This window comes from Penaeus monodon, unplaced genomic scaffold, assembly GCF_015228065.2.
Source record: "Penaeus monodon isolate SGIC_2016 unplaced genomic scaffold, NSTDA_Pmon_1 PmonScaffold_465, whole genome shotgun sequence".
Taxonomy (NCBI): domain Eukaryota; kingdom Metazoa; phylum Arthropoda; class Malacostraca; order Decapoda; family Penaeidae; genus Penaeus; species Penaeus monodon.
The window spans coordinates 3,469-26,290 of NW_023659497.1; the positions used below are offsets into that span (position 1 = coordinate 3,469).

General features: G+C 38.0%; 1 protein-coding gene, 4 non-coding genes and 1 pseudogene across 5 annotated transcripts; 3 read left to right on the forward strand and 3 right to left on the reverse strand.

Moving 5' to 3' along the window:
- Positions 1-603: 603 nt before the first annotated feature.
- Positions 604-2,577, reverse strand: LOC119570975. The gene is made up of 4 exons (XM_037918494.1): positions 2,534-2,577; positions 1,325-2,008; positions 924-1,170; positions 604-873 (listed from the first exon to the last, which is right to left on the reverse strand). Exons 1-4 carry the CDS (start codon positions 2,575-2,577, stop codon positions 604-606), a joined length of 1,245 nt encoding a protein of 414 aa, XP_037774422.1.
- A 2,159-nt stretch (positions 2,578-4,736) lies between these two features.
- On the forward strand, positions 4,737-4,904 carry LOC119570987 (annotated as a pseudogene).
- Positions 4,905-5,675: 771 nt separating this feature from the next.
- On the reverse strand, positions 5,676-5,868 carry LOC119570982. Its single transcript, XR_005228498.1, has one exon. It is a non-coding gene; the product is annotated as a U2 spliceosomal RNA (small nuclear RNA).
- Positions 5,869-7,932: 2,064 nt separating this feature from the next.
- On the reverse strand, positions 7,933-8,048 carry LOC119570992. The gene has a single exon (XR_005228505.1). It is a non-coding gene; the product is annotated as a U5 spliceosomal RNA (small nuclear RNA).
- Positions 8,049-9,009: 961 nt separating this feature from the next.
- On the forward strand, positions 9,010-9,206 carry LOC119570988. Its single transcript, XR_005228502.1, has one exon. It is a non-coding gene; the product is annotated as a small nucleolar RNA U3 (small nucleolar RNA).
- Positions 9,207-11,381: 2,175 nt separating this feature from the next.
- On the forward strand, positions 11,382-11,544 carry LOC119570980. Its single transcript, XR_005228497.1, has one exon. It is a non-coding gene; the product is annotated as a U1 spliceosomal RNA (small nuclear RNA).
- Positions 11,545-22,822: the final 11,278 nt, after the last annotated feature.

Below are 22,822 nucleotides of genomic sequence, written 5' to 3' on the forward strand. Positions count from 1 at the left end.
TCAGCAAACATCATGCTCCATGGGGCCTCCTTCCTAATGTCGTCTGTCAGGGTATCCATGATGATCGCAAACACGAACGGGCTAAGTGCCGACCCCTGGTGCAACCCTACTTCCACCATGAACGGCTCTGTGTCCCTGCCACGCACCTCACCACTGTCTCACTTTCCTTGTACATGTCTTGCACAACACGGATGTACTTCTCTGGGACGTTCTTCTTTCTCATACACCACATCATCTCTTCCCGTGGCACCCTGTCGTATGCTTTCTCCAGATCGATGAATACTCCATGCAGCTCTTTGTGACCTTCTCTGTATCTCTCCTGCACTTGCCTCAGCGCGAAAATGGCATCTGGAGTGGACTTCCCCTCCATGAATCCAAACTGCTCTTCACTGATGTTCACCACACCCCTTAGTCGGTGCTCAATCATACGTTCAAATAATTTCATGCTGTGGCTCATGAGTTTTATGCCTAGGTAGTTACCACAGGCCATGAGTCACCTTTGTTCTTATAGATAGGGACGAGTATGCTCTTCCGCCACGACTCTGGGATCTTTTCTCATCGAAAATCTTGTTGAGCATTGAGCACAGGATAGTTACTCCTTCTTCACCAAGGCACTTCATGCTTCAATTGGTAAATTATCTGGTCCCCACTGCTTTTCCATCCTTCATCTTCCTTAGCAGCTCTTCTCACCTCATCGTCAGTGATGGCTTCCACCTCACCAGGATTCCCCAACTGTTCCTCCTCACGTGCTTCCCTAGGATTTTCTTCATTCATGAGCTTCATAAAATACAACCGCCACCTTTCCAGAATATCCTCATCATTTGTTAACACATTCCCTTCATCGTTCTTTATCCATTTTGTCTGATAGAGTGTCTTTCGAGTTTTTGTCCCTTGTTTAGCAATTCTAAGTACCTTTTTCGTACCTTCTGTTGTTCAAGGTCTTCGTAGAGTTGGTTATATGCTCTAGCCTTTACGGTTGCCACAGCTCTTTTAGCTTCCTTCTTTGTTGTTTTGTAGTAAGGTTTGTTCTCTTCAGATGGATCTTCAAAGAGTTTCTTCTTTGCTTCCTTCTTCTCACTAATTCTTCTCTGGACTTCCCCGTCTCCTTTCCAGCCTTTGCCATTCCGGAGGTTTTGCCACAGACTTTCTCTCCCAGATCCCGCATGTCTTCTGCGATTGTTTCCCAGTCACACCTCTCTTCCTGTCTACGTCTTTCTAGGGTCTCTCTAACCTTATCTGTAAAATCATCTCTGCTCTGCGCTTCTTTTAGCTTCCACCACTTGATTTTCTGGGTTCTTGACTTCGTCTGGGGTTTTGACTTCACAACATTAAGTGTGCAAATGACTGGTCGGTGTTGGTTTGTGATGGTTTCCCCAAGATTACTTTACAGTCTTTCGTATTCTTGTCATATGAGCGGCAGAGGATGTAATCTATTTGTGACTGAGTGCTTCCACTTTGGTAGGTGATCTTGTGCCTAGTGGCTTTCTTATAGAACGTGTTAACGATCCACAAATTATGCCTCATCGCGAATGTCACGAGTTCTTCCCCACCATCATTCTTAGTACCATAACCAAATTTGCCCATCGTCTCTTCTCTGCCTGTGTTATCACCACCATAGTGTCCATTGAAATCACCCCCTATCCATAGTTTCTCCTCAGCTGGAATTTTTCTCACTTCTTTGTCCAACTCCTCCCAAAACTTCTCCTTCTCTTCGTCTGCACAACCTTGTTGGGCCGCATACACACTCATGATGTTCACCACCAGTTTACCCATCTCCATCTTAAGCCAGATGATTCGGTCTGAAGATCTTGTCACTTCTAGTACCCCCTTCTTGAGTTCCTCATCCAAAACAATTCCAACTCCGTTCTTTCTTCCATCGTCTCCTATGTAGAACAGTTTAAATCCGTTTCCAAGTTCTTTGGCCTTACTCCCCTCCACTTTGTCTCCTGCAAGCACATGATTCTTACCTTTCTCCTCTCCATCAGGTCCACCAGTTCGTGGCTCCTCGCTGTCATACTCCCCACATTCAGTGTTCCATCTTCAAACCTATCGTCTCATTTTCTTTCTTCTGCCTCTCCCCCTCCTATGAGCTAACTCTTTAGCCGTATTCGCTCTTGATACGGTAGCCGCTGTCCATTTCTCACGAGTGTACGGCGATGTCCTCGCGCGTCGCCTACGGGGACGCCCTAGCCATATCTTGAAATAAATGTTCCGCCTGATTCATTTTTGGATTTGGAGCACAGTTTTACGTCGGATGCCCTTCCTGTCACAACCTTCCCATTAATCCGGGCTTGGGACCGGCACTAGAAGTGTACTGGCTTGCACACTCCCAATGGCTGGGTTAATGTGTGAACGAAGACTGAACTGCTTTTTTATATTTACTTTAAATAAAATCCCTGAGTATGTCAATGTTGAATATGAATGTGTCCAGGTCAAACCTACATCCAAAACCCAGTGCATTGTAATAGATGCCAAAAAAATCGGACACACCTCATTAAGATGTATTGATAAAGACTCAAGTAAATGTGTTTGCCGTAAATGTGCTGAGCCCATGACACCATCGCATGTACTAGCCATATTTCCAAATGTGCTAACTGTGGAGGTCCCCATCAGTCAGGATCTGCTGAGTACAGCATCCTGAAGAAGGAGACTGAGGCATTAGCATATATGAGAAAGCATGAAGTTAGTTATACTGAAGCTAAGAGGAAAATGGAAAGTTTGACACACAAACCCGATACATCCTATGCTGCAGCAGTAACTAACATCACCCCTAGTGCAAGTAATGTCAGTCAACAGCTTGCAGCTAAGGATAAAGAAATTGCTGAACTCAAACAAACTAAATATTCAAGTATATTAATTGACTAAATTGATTGATCAAATGACTGCATCAACCCAGCATAAACATCCTAAGGAGGCTGATACCGAATCACAGTTCGGATCGCACCTCCCCGTCCGGGCGACTCCTGTAAGGACTTCGTCTGGCTCGCGATCGGCTTCTCGAGAGAGTAGCAGGTCGCAATCTGTGAGTCGTCTCCCTCGCCAGGAGGTGCAGGACATGGAGGCTTCTGTCTCTGAACCATCCCGAGAGAGGTCCCCGGAATCGAGGGAGAGGAGGCGCTCCCTCCTAGAAAAAGAAAATTAAAACTGGCGGACAAGGCACTCCAAGCCCCATAAAACGTAATTTTCGCATCGACCATTATACAATGAAACTGTCGAAGTCCTAGATCTAAGGATAAGACCGATATGCGATTTTTAGCCTCGCCCGGGCTATACCCATGGGGGGAGCCCGGCCTGTGTCGACGACTAATGCCGACTCGCTCACGTGTGTCAGCAGGTGCTGACTCGGCTGAACCAAGTCCTTACCCGCTGTGGTGCCCAGCCACAGCAGTAACCTCCAGGCGACTGTTGAAACTTCTCGCGCCTGGGCGGGGCGCGAACCGCCGACCCCTCGGATGAGAGGCTGACACGTTACCACTGTACTAGCCCGGAGGCTTCTTATATCTAAAGTAAATGACCTTAAATTAATAACCTCGTCTTATGCTCCCGATATTATAGTTCTGCAAGAAATGCACTTAACACACTTTGTCCCTGACGAGGTCGTTTCACTGAGGAACTACCATTTATGTCGGAAGGATCGTGAGGGTAGGGGTGGAGGCGGAGTCGCCATGTACATCCACCAAAGCCTCCCTTTTATTGAAGTGACTATTGATTCTGCTTGGAATTTGTCGCATGCAAAGTAAAAATTAGTGGCATGTATCTGACTATATGTTCAGCTTATTGTCCACCTGATAATGTGATAATCTATGATGAGCTCTTTGCTCCTCAGGATAGTCTGCCACAAAATAAGTAATTTTAGGTGATTTTTAATGCTCATCATACGTTATGGAGTTCCCTGCGGGTGGATGGTAGAGGTGAGCAAGTAATTAAGTTGATTAATGAGTCTGATCTGGTCCCTCTGAACGATGGTAGTCCGACGCGGGTGGACGATAATACCGGTAATTTGAGCTTTATTGACCTATCATTGGTCTCTTCATCAATAGCAGCCAAGTGCCTGTGGCACACCATTGACGACTCGTTGGAAGCGACAATCTTCCTATTTGTATTGAATATTCATGCGACACAGTGAGAACGCCTTCAGCACCCAAATTTAACGTAAAAAGGGCAGGCTGGGTCGCCTTCACAAGGAGCGTCAAGCTCGAACTTGCTGGAGAACCATTGATGATAAAGTAAGCGCATAGAGTTCAATGGTGGACACCAGATTGCCGCAGGGCGCTGCGCAACGCAATAAGGCCTACAGGCTTTTCAAAATAACGTCACTAATGAGAACTTTTGCAACTACAAACAAGCAAGACATAGGGTTCATAGAATAATAAAACAACCCGCCTTAGGGTCAACGCTACAAGATTGACACACATAGAAAAGAAATACCCTCCACAATGCAGACATGCAGCTCTAACCTGACAATAGATCACATATTAACAGCATGTCAAATCTATAATAACCAGAGACAAAATATAATAAATTATTTCAGATTAAAAGATAAAGTTTCACAACATCAAATCTTTTATCAGATGACAAAAAAAAAAAAAGTAAGTAAAGTAATCGCTTTTCTAAGGAGACAAAACTTTATGACCTTACATAGATTGATAGAATGAATAGGATCCATTGGTTTAATAGCCTTGGCCACATGCCGCTGGTTTATAACCAAGAAATCCAGCAAGAAGAAAGAAGAAGATGCGATTGCCGGGTTTCTCGCCAAGATTCTCGGGATATAGTCAACCACGATGAGGACTGTTAGTGTAATCCTCTGAGCGGAAGCGGCTCTCAAGTGTTGTGCTTGAGAGTATGATGACCGTTCTGACTCGGTTTACCGATGTTCAGAGGTGGATCACAGGCTGAGTGGTTGAATATCAATCAGCAAGAAGTATTTTAAACTTTTGAGAATTTCCTGATGATACGGGGAACAAAAAATACAATTTCAACGTGTTGCTAGTAAACTGAAGTGTCAACACTTGTTATTAGAGTATTAAGCGAGTAATTTGTTCGTAAATGTAGATAATTTTGTGCTTACTATTACAAGTAAAACTATTAGATGTAGTTATAATTGATTGTCTACTTTGGATGCCATCATTCTTAGTACTGCCCCTGAGTATAATTATTATACTCGAGTTCCTGCACTCCCTTTTAAATTCATGTGACGGTAACGCCAAAAGCCGTGAATGAAAGGGCAATCAAGATAAATGATTCATAGTTACGATTTATAGTTTCGCATACCATAAGTTACTAAAGAGAGGTATCACATGGAGTGGGAAGGCTATGGTCTTTTACATGTAGCTGAATGTGATCGTAGCCTTACCTTTGATATATATGATCAATTCAATTAGTTGATAGTTTTATTAGTTAATATGTTGCCGGAGAGATTGGATGAATTTAGGAGGTACTGCAATAATTGGCCATTTCTCAGAAATCCTTTTAATTTCGTGTTTTATTTGCAGAAAGTGTTGTAACTTTCTAGCTAAACTGCATTACTGAGGCAATCTTCGACAGCGATGGAACTTAACCGTTAAGCGTCAACTAGTCTCTTGAAGCTAGTGTAATACCAGCTGATAAGAGAGGAGCTAATTTGAAACTTTGTAACTGCGTACAAGTAAATAAATTGTTGATATCCTCCCCGGAGGGAGTGGACCAATCCCGGAGGTACTGCAATACCGGGCGATCCGCGCAAAGGTGGAGCAAGCCCCTAGCACTTCGCCATTTTCCAAAAATCAGTTTAATATCGTAGATCCCACATGGGGGGGTCGTATCAGATATTAAGCTGATAAGAACAGATACTACACTTTGATCTTAGCCAAAAGGCCGAGAAGCGATAGCGAAACATGGTTGTGTAAGTGTCCAAGAAAAGGTTTCTGAGGACTTGCTTGTGATGCTCTGTATAGGTAAAAGGGTGTAAACGACATGACGTTGGAAGTTATTAAAAATTTGATTGGCTTATGAGAATGTTTCCTGTATAGAAATTTTCTGTATGAAAAACTGTTGCTGGATTGACAACGTTTGGATAACTTCATACTTTAAATTTTTTAAAAAAAAAGCAAGGGGGAAAATACTTTTTCGTTTGCCAAACAAAAAACTTTAAACATATACCCCCTTCCACTTTCCCACCCACACTTCCACCCACAAACAGGCCTGCAACATCAATGCCCAAGGCATTACTATAGGGGGACTTGTTATCCCCACATTTTCCACGCTCCCCCTCTGACTCTCGCAGTAAAAAACTCGCCAAAAAACTTCTTCTTTGTTTTTTGATAGAAAGGAAAGTCATTAAGGGAAAGAACGGTTCATTTTTTTCGTTTTTTTTTCCAAAAAAAATTTTATAAAATTTAAATTAATTTTTAAAATTTTTTGGGGTTTTACCTTATTTTTCTTTTTTTTTAAATTTTTAAACTAATTTAAAAAGTACCGTAGTGCATTCAAAGGGGTGTGAAATGTTTCGCCTTTTTGTAGAGTTCCACGATTTGGGGGCCTTGGGGGTTAATTTAAAAAATCAGGTTTGTTGTGTGTTTTTATTTTTTCCAAAAAAAAAAAATTGCAAAAATGTCCCGGGGGTTTTTAAAAAAATGGGTATAGGGGGTTCTAATAAAATTTTTTTAATATAAAAAAAACATTAAAAACAATTCCCTTTTTTTTCCTCTTTTTTGGGAAAAACCTGGCCTTTCAAAAAAATTTCGTAAAGAAAAGTCTAAAACTTATTTATAAATGTTTAAAGGGTTTCCAGGTGACACTGGGGGGCGCCCCCTTGGGAGACTTTTCCTGGCAAGGAGTACCGGATGGGGGTTCTCCCAGGGATCCCCCAAAAAGGGTGGGGGGACCCGGAAACCCAAATTGGGGGCCGAGGGAAAATTTTGTAGCGGGGGGAGGTGCCTATCCCCCGTAATTCCATGGGAAACCCAAACCTTAAAATTAGGGGCCGTTTGGAGGGCCCGTTAAAACCCTTTTAAAAAACGTTTAAACCCCGTGGGGAAATTTGATCGAGGGGGCGGGCCTGGGCAACCTATTTATCTGGAAAATTTATGCCGCAAAAAATTTGCCACTTTGGGTGGGCTTTTTTTTCTGTATTAAAAACAAAAGCCCCATTTACGCATGGGGGTTAAAGGAATTTTCTTTTATAAATTGGTCCTAATTTTTAAAAGTTTACATTTTTTAAATTTCTTCCCTTTTTTATGAGACTAATACAGAAATTTTCCCAAAATTTATGTCATTTAACCAAAGGGGATTTTGTTTCGTCAAAAATAATCTGAAATAAAAAAATTTTTTTGAATTTTTAAATTTACGATTCCCATACCAATTCTGTAATAAAATGGGATTTTTGTAATACATTTTAGTTGTCCTACGTTTCCTATACTTTAACTTTATGGAGAACATTTTCCTGTGGGAATTTATGCCGTGAGAAAAATTCATATCATATATTTGAAATAAAGGGTTATGTTCCAGAGTTTTATATTTTTCTATTATAAATGTAATAAATATGATGGGATTTGTAACGGTAGTCTGGTGTGAGAAAAAAAAATTTTTATACAGTAGGTAGCCCAAATAACTTTTAAAATTAGTATGCTATTGGGAAACCCATAGATAATGTTTTGCAATTTTTTTTTTGTATACAAGGATAATCCCCTTTCACCCCCAATGAAAAAAATTTAGGATGAAGAAAGTAAGATTAAAAAAAAAAATATAGTAACGTTTAAATGAATAGCTCGAACCCAACTTTTAGCTTTTTTTAAGGGGAAATGAGTACAGATATAAATGAAAAAACAATTTAGTTTTACCCCGAGGATGGAAAGTTGAAATTTTATTAGTCACTAAAAAAATTGAAAAAATTTCAAATTTCCTATACAAGATTATATCAGTGAATTATAGTTTCTGCTTTTATGTGAATTTGAACCCACCGAATGGGCCCCTTAAAAATTGAGTAGACTCATTGGTTGTTCCCCCCCCGGGAAAAAATTTTTAGTAAAAGGCAAAAGTTTTAGGGGTTTTGAGGAAAAACCAGAGTTAACATATATCTAATTAAGTGGATAACAAAGGTGATGAGAAGTTTTTTAGAGGATGAGTAGAAGGACAAAAAGGCATATCTGAAAAAAAACACTTTTATTTTAGCTAAAAAGGGATTAGCACCCCAAAAAGAAAATGTGTAGTCAGATTCTAGTTAACTAAGTAATAACCCAGGGGGTTTAAAATGACTGAATTTAAAAATTAAAAATTGAAACATAAAAAGGGGAAAAGTTTTTCCCTTAAATCATGAACCATCGAAAACGGTTTTAAAAAAAATGAACTTTTGATTCCCATATTAGATTATTATAGTCGAAAAAATTTTGCCCTTGAATTTCACTGTAGATGATTGGAATGGGTAACATGAAGAAAATGATTCGGGTTTTCATATATTTTAGTTAGTTTTGGCCCGTTATTAGAAGAAAAAAGTTTTTTGTTTTTAATGATAGTTATGCATTACCTTCCCTCTATATTTTGCTGATTAATTTCACAAATAAAGTAGAAAATGAAAATTTTTTTAAAAGGGCAAACTACGCCCACATAGTAGTCAAAAATTCCCAAACATATGATTAAAAATTTAAAATTTGAAACCGAAAAAACAGTTTTAAAGAATCTTAATTTTTTTATTCCCTTTATTAGATTATCGTTAGTACCTAGTAATATGCACGTTTAAATTTTGATGGATAGTTTGGGAACGGGTAATAGAAGATATTCCTTTCTATATTTTAGTATAGTCCGGGCCCGCGTTTTTTGATATTTTTAAAGTTTTTTTGTTTTAAACTATGTTAGAAAGCATTAAGTTTCCCTATTTTTTGCGGTACCATTTTATCAAAAGGTTAGATAATTAAAATTTTTAAATGGGAAACTATGCCCACAAATTTTACGTTGCAACAAAAAGGGTGAAAACCCGAGTACTAGAAAAAAGTCCAGAAAATGGGCTGGAGTGAATTTTAGAAAGGGAAAAAGTTGATCATATTTTATAGGATCCTTTATAGTGCGATTTCCCGGGGTTTTTGGGCCCAAAATTTCGAATAATTCAACCCCGATGAGGGACTGTTAGGGGAATCCTCTGAGCGGGAAGCGGCTCAAGTGTTTGCTTGAGAGTTTTTGATGACCCTTTTTTGACCGGTTTACCGTTGGGAGGGGACAACAGGCTGAGTGGTGAATATCAGTCCCAAGAAGTATTTTGAACTTTGAAGACTCCTGACAAAGGGGAAAAAAAAATCCCAAAATAAATTAATTGATTCTCTGCTACGACGAATTCAAATTCCAAAACCCAGGCCCGTAACTAAAGTGTCTTGCCTTTAATTTCTGTAAATATTTTATGATTTCGAAGTTTAAACCAAAATTTTTTATTTTTTCGTACTATTATATTACCAGTAAGGCAGGCTATTTAAAAATCTAATATGCTTTCCAATATTGATGCCATTTTCAGAAATGCCCCCGCCAAAACCACTGTTTGTGTTTTACATTTCAAATAGTAATTCCCCCAAGAGTTGTGTTGGTAATTTGCAAGGGATACTTTAGCTTTGCCCTGGATGGTTTCTATTTTTATATAAAATCATTACTGCGTACTTCATTGTGCACTTAAAAATTTTTGAGGCATGATTCCATGGAATGGAAGGCGCAGGCCTTTTTTCGCACTTCGAGTTAAAGGGGTAGTAAAATATTGAACACAAAATCAACTATTTTACACATTTTACAGTTAATATTTCCCCGACACAGTTCTGAAACAAACCTTTAGGATTCATAACTCCATCCATGCTAAAGGAAAGGAAGCCCAAATAAATTTTTTAATTCTCGACTCATTTTTAAAATCGCATGCTTTTTGAAGAAAATATGTACTTCACAATATGTTTTCATATTTTCCAAGTTTAACGATTAGCACCACTGGAAAGAAGAAAAAAATCTGTAAAGCGTCCCCGTTTTGGAAGCCTTTTTATAAGCTATGAAAGAGGAGCGTATAAATTACATAGTTTCTTGATATCTTCCCCAAGAGATTGGACCCAATTACAATTTAATTTTATGAAAACTATTGTAGATTTGGTTTTTGGGGTTTTTTGGGCAAAGAGGGAATGTCCCTTTTTTGTACTTTCCATATAAAAATGTGTTAGATATGTTTTATATTGCACTGCATTAATAAGTTAAGGTGTCGCGGGTAGAAAAGAAACTGTTTTTTACAGATGCCAAGTTGATCAAAAGTATTGATAATATACCTTAACAAAAGTTTATAAAAATTTATAGTATAAACTTGATAAAGGGTACTGAGGGCCCCGGTTTTACATGTTCATTTTTTTCAGAAATATGCACAGGCAAAATATAATCAAAACGTTTTTTCAAAGTTTGATTAAAATGTTTGGAAGTGGATCGGGTTTTGGAGGGTTTTTTATGTTGTTGGGGTTTTAAGCAATTTTTTAATTAACGGATTCAAATTTTATGTGAGCAAAAACTTTTTGTTTCTCAACCCGCTGTATAGAACCCCTTATTTAAACATACACACGACGCCCGTACTAATAAGGCAACTTTACGCGCATGCCAAAAAAAGGTTATATTTTAAAAATATTTATATATATATTTAAAAAAAAAAATTTTTTTATTAAAAATTTTAGACCTTCTCACAGTCCCCATAATTATGCAGCCGCACTTTTAGTGATGCCTGCAAAACATCGGTAATATTTTATTAAAAAATATATAATTAAAATATAATATATATATATATAATAAATATATATATATATTTTATTATATAAAGTTATGGTAATATGTAATTTTTTATAATGTAAAAGTTTACTGAATGTTTTCGAAGTTACCAAAAAAAAAAAAAAAAAACGTTTTCTTTGTGGAAAAAAAAACCCAAAAAAATTGAAGTAAATTTGGGGCCATAAAAACCCTGAGATATTACCCAAGGGTAAAAATAATTAAATTTGAATGGTGAAAATTGACATAAAATATCTGAATATTACATTTATGCGAAATGTATATCCATCCCCCGTATTAATGGGTTTGGAGGATTGTGATATATGTGGTGTATGTGCAGCCACAACATGTTATTTTCGAAAGGTAAAAAAATGTTTCGGAGATGCTAAAAGTCGTTTTGTATGAAATGAATACCACAAAAATCTTATTTATTCTACGATATGTAATGGATAGTTTAAAATTTTAATGCCTTGCAAGGAACGCTTCTGTTTTAACCATAGTTTCAAAATAAAATTTATAAGTGTGATTTACTAGGAGTATTTGAGAAAATAAAGTCAAAGTACATATTTGTATAAAGTGTTGTAGAGCGCGTGGGGTTTTTCAGTATGGGTGAGAGTGGGTTGGCGCGGGGTCGGTTAAGCATACTACCTGGCACAGGAGATACCGTGATCACGAAGGCGGTTCTCCCAGGGCGAGGTCACCATTGCACTCCGGGGGGTGCTGCCCCCTGCGATTAACCCAAATGTGGTTAACTCGAGTTGCGCAATTTTTGTTAGTGGGGGACTGCGTTCGCGCTACCCCCCTTATAAGATGCATTTTTACAGAAAAGTGTTCTAGGTTCCTCAGGTCTTTAATGTTTTGATTGCATATTTTTCGTTAGTTTGTCAAACAGATGACCCGTTCGAGGATATTTCTGTATTTGTAAATGTTTTAAAGTATCGAAATGCAGAAGGAAATCTCATTTCAATAGCATGGTAGTCTGCACTGGTGCTGCTATTTTTGTTGGTATTGCCATTATTATTAATTGTTTTTTTGTATCATGATTATTAGTTATTTATCATTATCATCACCATATTAGTATTTTTTAGCATAGGATTTTGCTGCTATAAAACATTATCATTATGATTGTAAAAAAAATAATAATGGCAGAAATTGTAATCCTATAAAAAAAATATGCTAATTGGTGAATTTTTAAATTTAGTTTAAATAAATATGGAAATAATCGTGATCATGGCCAGCTTAATTATTCAGTAATTACGATAATGGGATCCAAACGACAATTATAACAAAACCAATTATAGACGGGGAAAGACTTTGATTATTGTGTATCAATGTCGTAGACAGTTTTTAAAAAATCTAACTGTCACTACCTTACTATGCAATTTCTTGTGCTTTTCATATTTTTTCTATGTCTGCTTTATCTAGCGCTGAGACAGGACCAAATGTTTTGTATGTTTGTGTTTGTTCTTTTTAAACCCTTTATATATAATTTACTGATTTCATGGCTATCTGCCTGAAAAAAGACACGTCTGGTTTTCCCAGGCGATCACCAATCCGAAATTACTTGTCATTGGCGATTAAAATTGGCAGTTTGTATAGTTATGGCATATACATTTCATTTTTCTTTTGGGCTCACTGGTTATTTAAGATCATACACAGACGACACAGCCATTTTTTAACTTTTTCGGCCCATACAAAGCTTCAAACTGCTGCAAAACTTTTTGATAAACTTAATGTTTTTTTCTTTTTCTTTCCTCTTTTTTAAAGACGTATCTTTATTACAATAATTTTATACTTATTTTTTTGTAGATATCATTACTATTATTTATTATACTAACAAAATTAATAAATTTATTACAGCTTCAAGAACTGCCGCGGAAATCTTTTTTAGTACAGAAAAATTAATGATTAGAATACAGAATTGCATTATTTTAGTTACCTCTTGGGATTATCCTATTCGTTTTCGTGTATCCTTCTTCCTCTTCCCGGGGGGTGATGACTTTACTGTAATTTCTATGGACGAAGTATAATTTCAAGTGATTTCTTTATTTAATATAAGAATAGCTGGGATATTTCTATAAAATTTTATAACACATTAGCATATATAATTAGAATGCCAACAGCATCTGGTGTTCCAAGCGGTCACCATCCAAAGTATGACCAGACCCAACTTTGCTTAAACTTCGCTGTTCGACGAGAAGCGGTGCTTTCAACGTGGTATGATCGTTGGCAGGGGTAGATGAACATTAAACACATTTCTACGTTCTTCATGCATCATTTAAATGGAATGTATCTTTTTTTTTTGCATTAAACTTTATTGCCATTACATTCTAGCTGTGACGGGTGTGTGAAGGGAGACACACTACCTGCCCTTATAAGGTGAATTCCAAACGAACGGTTCACCAATAAATGTAAATTGTACAATTTCCCGGGAAAGTAGCCACATGCAAAGATTTTAAAATCAATAAAGGTACACATTATATTTATATAATTATTATCGCCATCACTATAACCTTTTTGCTTATCATTATTCTCATGATAATGATACTAATGATGCTACTATAATTATAATTTTTTTTTTTTTTTTTTTTTTTTTTTTTTTTGGATTTCTTGGCTATCAACCAGCGGCATGTGGCCAAGGTTATTAAGCCAAGGATCCTATTTATTCTGTCAGTCAAAATAAGGTCATAAAGTTTTGTTCCTTAGAAAAGTATACTTTTTTGATGATTCTTCATCATTGATATTATGTTTGTAATGTAAAGTCTTTTTTTTTTGTTTGGGAAAAAATTTTTCAGTTGTTGTCTATAGTTTGTGTATCTATTTCAGGTTATGAGGATATGGTTGATGGTAAGGTTGGTGTTACATTGGGGGCACCATGGAGGGAAATTCTTTTCTATGTAGGGAGTGAGGGTGTCATATTTGTGGCGTGACCCTAAGGCGACGGACAAACACCACCTCTCTCCCTTCTTTCTTTCGATGGCTGTCCCACGGTCTATGTAGCCGGTTGATTTTGCTTTGTGAGTGGAGACGCTGGTCCACTCACTTTGCCAAGGAGATTGTATTTTTGCTTTCTAAGAGACACAAAACACTGAGATCTTACGGACTATGCTAAGGTCAGGATCATCAGGTGACGGCGAATTTGGTAAGCCTGTTCATTGCTATGGATACCAGAGTGGCCTGGTAACCATATAGCTGACTTGATTTATTGGCACCATGTAGCTTACGAATGAAATTAAGCCAGAAGTCATTTTTTGGTGGTTTCCTAATGAGTAAGGCTTAAGGAACCTAATGGAATCAGAAAAATAACTTTGAGATATCGTGGGTCGTCGATAGGCAAATTCAATGGCTTTATCAATGGCCAAAAGTTCAGCAAGAAAGACTACGATGTATGATTCGGCAGTCTGAACTTTAGTTCAATTCAGTCGGGACCTACACCCGCAACCCACACACCTTCGTGTCTTGGAGCCGTCGGGTATATATAGAAAAAAAGGGGAGATGTTTAATAAGGATATCTTCGAACTCTGGCCGTACTCCACCTCCGGAGCCAGGGCCTTAGCTGATGGAAGCCAAGCTTCCAGATGGAAAATTGCGGAGTTTCCATGCGCTATATTGACTGAACAGGGTATCGATGGTTAGAGAGATCTATACCGACTTTCTCGACGAGGTCGTGGAGTCTCGTGGCAAATGGGCTTACATGCCACTATGCCACTAGGGTGTCTCGGGACTCGAGCCACCTTGCGGCATAGCTCAAGGCTAACGACGCGTCTGAGTCGGAGGGGAGGTACTCCTGAACTCCACCAAGAACGCCTATCCGAGTGCACTTCAGGGCTCAAACGATCACACGCAAAAGGCATCTGCACAGCATCCAATCCTTCAAACTTGTTTATCGATGCGAACATACACGATTGACCCATAATCTAATTAGACCTAATAAGGGCTTTATTACCATTAGCAAAGGACTGGCTATCCAGCTCCCCATTTATACGAATGCACTTAATAATGTTAGTGCTCTGGACATTTATTCTTAACTGACCAATGTGGTCTTTCCAATTTAGTCTACTATCAAATGTTAGACCTAAAAAGTTAGCAGAATTGAATAGGTTATCGGGTGGTGTCTAGAGTTAGCCTGATGTTCGGATTTCTCCTACGTGAAAAAATTACCCCAATACTATTCGAATGAAAACTTAAAACCACCACTGGAGGGCCCCAGTATGAATCATATCCAGTGCCAGTGAATCCATTGCTGAGAATTCTGCTTATGCTGGAGTGGCCATAATGCAACAATTCAATCAGCGATACAGTGAGGATTTAAGATTCCGAGGAGGAAGCTGGTAAGAGTCATTGATCATAAATAGAAATAATGTTGGTGACAAACACTTCCATGGGGACCCGGTTTGCCTGGACAAAATGGTCCGAAAAGTGACATTGTCGGAAAAATAATTTGACAGCAAAGTTCTGTCAGAAAGCAAATTTTGAATAAAAACAAGGTAAGTCTCCACGTAAATCCAAAAGCATAAAAGTTTCTGAGTTAGGCCATATCGCCATGTCATGTCGATAGGCTTCTATATCTAAAAATACTGAAATCAAAAAATCTTTTTTGGCAATGGCCTCTTGAATCTGACTGTCCCGCTTTAATAGCTGATTCCAGAGTTGGCGTCCCTTGCGGAAGCGCACTGCTAGCAACTAGTAAATTACTGAATTAAAAAAATGCAATAGCCTACTGTTAACAATTCGTTCCATGGACTTGCATAAGCAGACTGCTCAACGCTAATTGTGCGGTAGGAGGATGGAAGTCTGGGAATTACCCCATCTCCTTTCAAATGGGGAATGATGTGGGCAAAGTGCCATGAGTTTGGGAAAAGTGTGGCTTGTCCACATTAATTGTTACACTTTAGCACAATCATGTCATCATGATCTAAGATGCTTCATCATTCATATCGAATCTCATCGGGGCCTGGGGAGTCCCTACAAGGCTTCTAGGGCTCAGGACACGCTCCATCCAGTGTAAGATCTTTATGTACTCAAAGTCAATCTCCTGCTGGCAAAGTAGAATTAGGTTGCAGCTCAGCTCTTCCTGAGGTCAGGAAGGAGGATGTAATAGCTGAGCTGCTTGTATGAGAGAACTGCCTGGCGACGTGCATTAGCAATGTCTCTAGGTGAATCGAAATTAGTGCCTCTTCAATGATGTTATGATTTTGATAGAGTTTTTTCTTGATTTATTTATTATAGTGGAACCACAACCTCTGATATCTTTGGTTGTTGATGGTATTGTAGAGACAAAGCTACGCCAGGATGTCTCTTTTTGCGTTTCCCTATTATTCTACGAGCCCTAGCTCTTGCTTGTTCTGTAATTAGCAAAAAGTTCTCATTAAGTGAAAATTTTTGTTTATTTTTTTTTTTTTTTTTTGAAAAGCCTTAGGCCTTATGTGCGTCGGCACAGCGCCATGCGGCAATCTGGTGTCCATCATGACCTCTATCTTAACGCTATCTGTAGAAGTTTATAGGAATGGATAGAATGCGTTCTATAATCGAATTTTGAATATTGTTTACTTTATCATCAATGGTTTCTCCAAAAGGTCGAGCTCTGACGCTCCTTGTGAGGCGACCCAGTCTGTCCTCGTTTTAGTTAAATTGAGGCCGCTGAAGGCGTTCTCACTGTGTCGCATGAATATTTAATCAAATGGAAGATGATCGCTTCCCAACGAGTCGCAATGGTGTGCCACAGGCACTGGCTGCTATTGATGAAGAGACCAGTGATAAGTCAATAAAGCTCAAATTACCGGTATTATTATCGTCCACCCTGCGTCGGACTACCATCATTCAGAAGGACTAGATCAAGGACATAAGCAATCTTAACTACTTGTCACCTCTACCTCCCACCCGCAGGGAACCCCATAACGTCATTGATGAGCATTAAAATCAGACTAAAAATTACTTATTTTGTGGCAGACGCTTCCTGAAGAGCAAAGAGCTCATCATAGGCTATCACTGCACAGGTGACACTAAAGTGAAAATATAGCCAGATACGGCCATTAATTTTACTTGCATGGACAAACCTCCAAAGTAGAATCAATAGTCACTTCCTGTAAAAGGGAGGCTTTGGTGGATGTACATGGCGACTCCGCCCACCCTCCCTCACGATCCTTCCGAAAAATGGTAGTTTCCTCAGCGAAACGACCGTTAGAGACGAGGTGTGTTAAGTGCGTTTCTGGAGAACTATATATCGGGAGCATAGACGGGCTTAATAATAATTAAGGTAATGTACTTTAGATCAAGACCTTCGACAGTTCCATCGTTAATGGTCGACGCGACGACTACGTGTTATTGGGTTTGGAAGTGCCTTGTCCCCAGTTTTTTCTTCTTTTTTGGGGAGGGAGACGCCTCCTCTCCCTCGCTTCCCGGGGACCTCTCTCGGGATGGTTTGGAGACAGAAGCCTCCATGTCCTGCACCTCCTGGTGGAGGGAACGACTGAAAGATTGCGATCTGCTTCTCTCACGAAGGAAACCGATCGCGAGCCAGACGAAGTCCTCAAGGAGTAGCCCGGACGGGAAGGTGCGCTCCGGCCGTGATTCAGATCATCCTCCTTATGATGTTTTAGACTGGGTTGATGCAGTCAATTTGATCAAACCAATTTGGTTCAGGTGATTATACTTTAATATTTTTCTTAACGGTCTGTTTTTAAGTTCATCAAGTCTTTCCTTAGCTGCAAGCTGTTGACTGACATACTTGCAATGAGGGGTGGGTCGTTGAGTTACTGCTTATAGCATAGGAAGTCTCGGTTTGTGGTGTCAAATTTCCACTTTCCTCTACTTCAGAATCAAATAACTTCATGCTTTTATCATATATGCTAATGTCTCGGTGTCCTTCTTCAGGATGCTACACTCAGCAGATCCTGATGATGGGGACCTCCACAATTAGCCACATTTGGAAATCTGGCTAGTACATGTAAGGTGCATGGGCTCAGCAATTACGGCATCAAATTTACTGATCTACTCATGAACTATAATGAGGTGTGTCACGAATTTTTGCATCTGTTACAATGCATTGGCTTTTGGATATAAGGTCTTACTTGAACAGTCATCAACCACATTGAATATTCTGGAATTTTATTCAAAGTAAAGGTCAAAAAAAAAAAGTCCCGTTTCGTTGCACATTCCCATCCTCTTCGGGCATACAATGAACGCCACTACGTCGTTTGGTCCCTTCATGCTCTCAGAAATTTCACTTTATCCATTCTGCCCAAATCATGTGAAAGTATTACGCCGTGACAAGGTATTTGGCCAATAGTGAATAGTACTTAACTCGAAGATGTCATGAATTGCGTCAGCTTAAGAAACCTTAATCTGGGAGTTGAATTGTATTAACAAGGCTTCCATTCTCGCAATTTTTGACAAAATCAAAATCGCCGTCCACTTGCCATCAAGGACCTTTTTGAGATAAAGGGGTTCACGTTCAAAAAGCGATTGACTTTTCATTCACGCATTTTACATTAGCGAAAAAAACCTGGCATTACCGCGTGTGGATTTGAAAAGTGGTCTTCTCGTTTTGTCGTTAGTGGGGGTTCCGTTGTCAGGTCGAGTTTGTCAAGGAGTGGTCGAGTCGCCCCTCCTCATTGGGAGGAGAAGGGGTAGCGGGGAGTCATCATTCTGGGCATTGACCAGGTTCCGACCCCTTTGCTCAAAATCGTTCTCTGAAGGGATTGGAAAACTCTTAACTTTGGTAGTCAAACTAACAGCAATAAGCGAAGAGAGAGTACATCAGTATTTCGTTCCTCTACCCCCCAGTGGAAGCCTGGTTGCGTTCTCAGTTACCAAAGAGAGGATCGAGTTATTCGGGAGGACACTCCCTTACCGGCGAACTTGCCTAGTGCGAAGGACGGTTAAGTCGGTGCCACCCCCCAGGCGAATACGGGAGCCACAAGGGTACTCCGGTAGGCTCAGGGAAGTACATGAAGAAAGGAAAATTTAGAAATGAGAAAAAGTGCGGCCAACGGACGCCCCAGATACTGAGGACTCCCTACCCAGGGGTCAAGCCCGTAAGGGTATACACTGGTGTAGAAGAGAGTGGGGTCTTGAGGTGGGTGCTGACACGCCTACTGTAGTCTCGTAGTCACCTGCAAAAAAAAAGAGCATGAAGGTGCTGGTGCAAATCACAAAAAGTCTGTAATACAGGATTTTTACTTTACTTATTTACGTTAGAAAACTCAGGAACGACAAAATCAAGACGAGACGAGAGGGGCCCCGGGCTCCAGGGTAGCTCCTTGTGGCACAAGACTGGAGTTGTTGTACTGCAGTTAACAGGTGTTCGCTCGTCAAAAGCTGAAACACGAGTGAAGGAATTTATTAATGAAATCACAAAATGATCATGTCATACTACTGCGAAATAATTATAGTAGGAAAATTATTGAATGATCAATCCTACCACTAATATAAGTAGTTGGGTAGTTATCAATTATGAGATTAATGGTAGTAGTATGGCAAGAAAAGACGAGCATTATGATATGGACAATATGAATGTATGTAATATTTACAACAAAACAGTACGGATAGGGAAAATAGATTAAGGTCCGTGGACATGAATAGTCACTGAATCTGATATGTAGTTTCCTGTTGTGCAAGTTGTTTGTTTGGAATATTAGCATTTAACATATCTGCTTTTTTTATTGCTTCTCGGCGCGGAAACTTTATGAAATTATTAGTTAATACCCAATAAAAATTCAGTTTTATTTAGTCTTCCTGGGAAAATTCCAATTACTTGCCACCCCATTTTCACCTACTTTCATCTCAAAAAGAAAACGGAAAAGGGAAAGGGAAAACCACATTTTTTCAGGGTTTAAAAAAAAATCTTACACTGACAACACAGGCTCTAAAAATCCACGAGGATGGGATAGAGCCAAAGCTTCAAAAAATACTGCCCGAAATTGCTGGAAAAATTTATCGTGAAAGTTTTCTTTTTTATTAAAAAGTTTCATTCATTTTTTTATATCCATCATTTCTAAAGATTATGAAAAAAGTCATTTTCACTTTAAATTTATTTAGTTTTACCCCCCCTCCTTTTTTTTATTCTCTCAAATTTGCCTCCAATGACTTTACTCTATTTCGTTTAAAATTTTAAAATATAATTTCATTGGGTTCTTGAAAAAGTATGGGAAAAGCTGTTAAAAGTGGCAAAGAAAAGATATGTTTAGCATTTTATTATAATGCTAAACATATACATTTTTTTTAAAATATATAAAAAAAGATAATAAAAAGCCGCTCTGGTGTTCCCCGGGGGGTACCCATCCCAATAGACCAGACCCAAAGTTGCTTAACTTCGCGATCGGGCGAGAAGGGTGCTTTTTAAAGGGTATGATGTTTCAAATTTTATTTAAAAGTTAGCCACTTTTTTTGTCGTGCTGTCATTTTTTTACTCCTAATATAATTATATTTAGTTTGCACAAAAATTAAAGCAAAAGAATTCCAATCAAACATTGAGATTTTTTCATAATTAAACACAGCCAATCACACTATCGGGGGTATTGGCCTTTTTTTGTCACCATTTTTTGACTGCTTAAGCTTTTACTAGTGATGAGCTGTGCAACTTGTAAAGAATACAAGGTGTACAAGTAATGATAAGAAATTGAGTAATGTGATATTTATATGATTTAATGTGAAACTCATTCTACTGCATCTCTTGCACAGAGATAAACGATATAGCTAACCATAAGCAAAAATACCATTTTTTGAATCTTAAACTTTGAGTGCTTTCATAAAAACATTTTTGCCGCTTTTGTTTTTGTTATTATCATTTTTTGTGTATTTTTTCGTTATGATTTTTTACTAGCATTTTCAATATTTTTCTCATCATCGCTATTATTGTTATTAGATTATGATAATTATGTCATTAACATAGTCGTTGTTGTCATGGTAATTTTAATAATACGCTACTTAAATGTAAATATAAATCATAATTAGCATCATATCAAAGATACTGGTGATAATATTATTGATCAATAATTCGAACAAAATGTAGTATCATTGTTGATAATGATTACCCTACCAGTAACGATGATAATTAGTGAATTAATATCGACAAAATGAAAATATAGAAATCATGGTAAAAATCACTATGTCTTTTGGTAAAATAATACTACTAACCGAAATAAAGAAGTTATATATTTGGGCCCCAAATTATATGTAGTTAAGATCTACAATTACGAACATTTGTTTTACAGTGGTTAGCCTTTTTGTGGCAGAGTATTCTCGACTCTCCATCCACAATGGGTTCCTTATCCTCAGAAGTATTTTCCCCGTGGTGTGAGCAAGTTAAGAGTGGCTATGCGAAAGGGCTCTAGTAAAAAAAACAGCTAGGAGCGACTGAAAAAACTGAACGAATGCACCGTGCTAATAGACGTGTCTGATACAGGTGTTACGTTTTGATGGTCAACATACTTAGTAAAAAAAAAAATACATACTAGATTAATTGGGGTTTAAAAAAGACAAGATTTATGGATTTCTAAAACCCAAACACAGAAAAACTCAGGTCAAAAGTGAAATTATGGACCTACGTTAGAAAACTCAGGATTGGCAACACTGTTTAAAGAAATTTGTTTTATATAGCTTATTATGTAGGAATCGGTGATGAAAAGACAAAAAATGACGAGTATTGTTAAAGTTACAATTGAAAACAGGATTGAACCCCAAATCACCATTCCTGTGATTAGTTAATCTTATCATATATCTCTAGTAGTATTTTTACGGAAAAGGAATCATCATGAGAAATCATCGCATGTTCGTTTGCATAAATGAATAGGACCCTAAATTAGATTTGCTTGCCTTAGTGATCATGTGTTACTGCATGGCAAGTAAAGAAATTTCCAACAAAAGGGAGAAAAAATCAACAGGTAGATAGTTATTTTATGTCACCCAAAATTCGAATACTTTTGGCATTTTATTATATATAGCTATATAGCCATCCCATATTTGCCTAAAGAACTCAATGAAAATTATGCTTCAGCAACAGCAAACAGTAAAAGCAAATTTACCGTTGCAAAGAGGGAGAAGGATAGAACGAATTTAGTAGTAATCGATGAAATAATAGTAATAATATAAGTACTGATATCTCAAAAAAACAGTGAAAAAAAAAGATAGAAATAAAGATAATATCAATATCCAAGAAAGCAAATTAAATTTCAAAAAATCGCGGCTATAGTTTCATAATTGGATTTTTATACAAAAGTATATTTCTTTGATATATATAATGTAAGAATGTCTTTTGCCTTCCCCAAGTTTTTGAGCAATAGTTGCAAACCATGAATTCTTTATAGAGTATTATGGCACAAAAGAGTGATAGAAGTCTAGCAGAATTGGTAAATCATTAACCATTATTGCATTTACTCCCCCTTTAAATGTTGGACTGTGGTTGATGTTAGTATGAATCTCACTGATGTGACTCTGATGCCATGGCATTGAAATTTGCAAATGGTATGTAAAGAGTAAGCAGTGATGATTGATAGTAGTTATAACCACATTCTAAAAGGATTGATAAAATGATGGTGATAATGATGATAAAATTACTAGTAAATAACCATTTTACAAATATTTATATTTTGAAGACTGATAATACCAACAAAAAATAATACGATAACAGCAAGAGTGCCCGAAAAAATGGTTGCATGTGTACACAGATTTAAACCGTATTTAGATCATTTATCAAAATCTTCTGTATGACTTTTATATCGACATTTTTTTACACAGTTGCACAGCTCAAAATGAGTAAAAGGCTCACGACAGGTGCTTTAAAGTTAACAATTGTCTTACTCAAAAGTGATGATTGAGCACGGTGGAGCAGATCCGAGTGATTAGACTGGAATGTCGTTTTAATGAAGGTTTGATGCAACAACAAAAGATAAATGATTTTTAATATGTATGAAAAATCTGTGAGCACTGACGTAAAGCTGATAACGTTTTTAAATTGTACGCCAAGATCAAACCACGATGAAAACACCGTTTCGTCCGTCACGACTAAACAACGTTGGGTCTGGTGAGTATTGGGGGTGACCGTTGGGAACACCAATGCTTTGGGTTTTATTTTAAAATCTTC

Excerpts from the sequence above, each read along its gene's own strand:
- LOC119570975 (XM_037918494.1), bottom strand. The coding sequence starts at position 2,577 with ATGGCTAGTACATGCGATGGTGTCATGGGCTCAGCACATTTACG. Across the intron at positions 1,171-1,324 it reads TCATTTGCACACTTAATGTT|AAGACATGCGGGATCTGGGA; the intron begins GTGAAGTCAAAA and ends AAACAATCGCAG. Across the intron at positions 874-923 it reads AAGACCTTGAACAACAGAAG|ACACTCTATCAGACAAAATG; the intron begins GTACGAAAAAGG and ends AAAACTCGAAAG.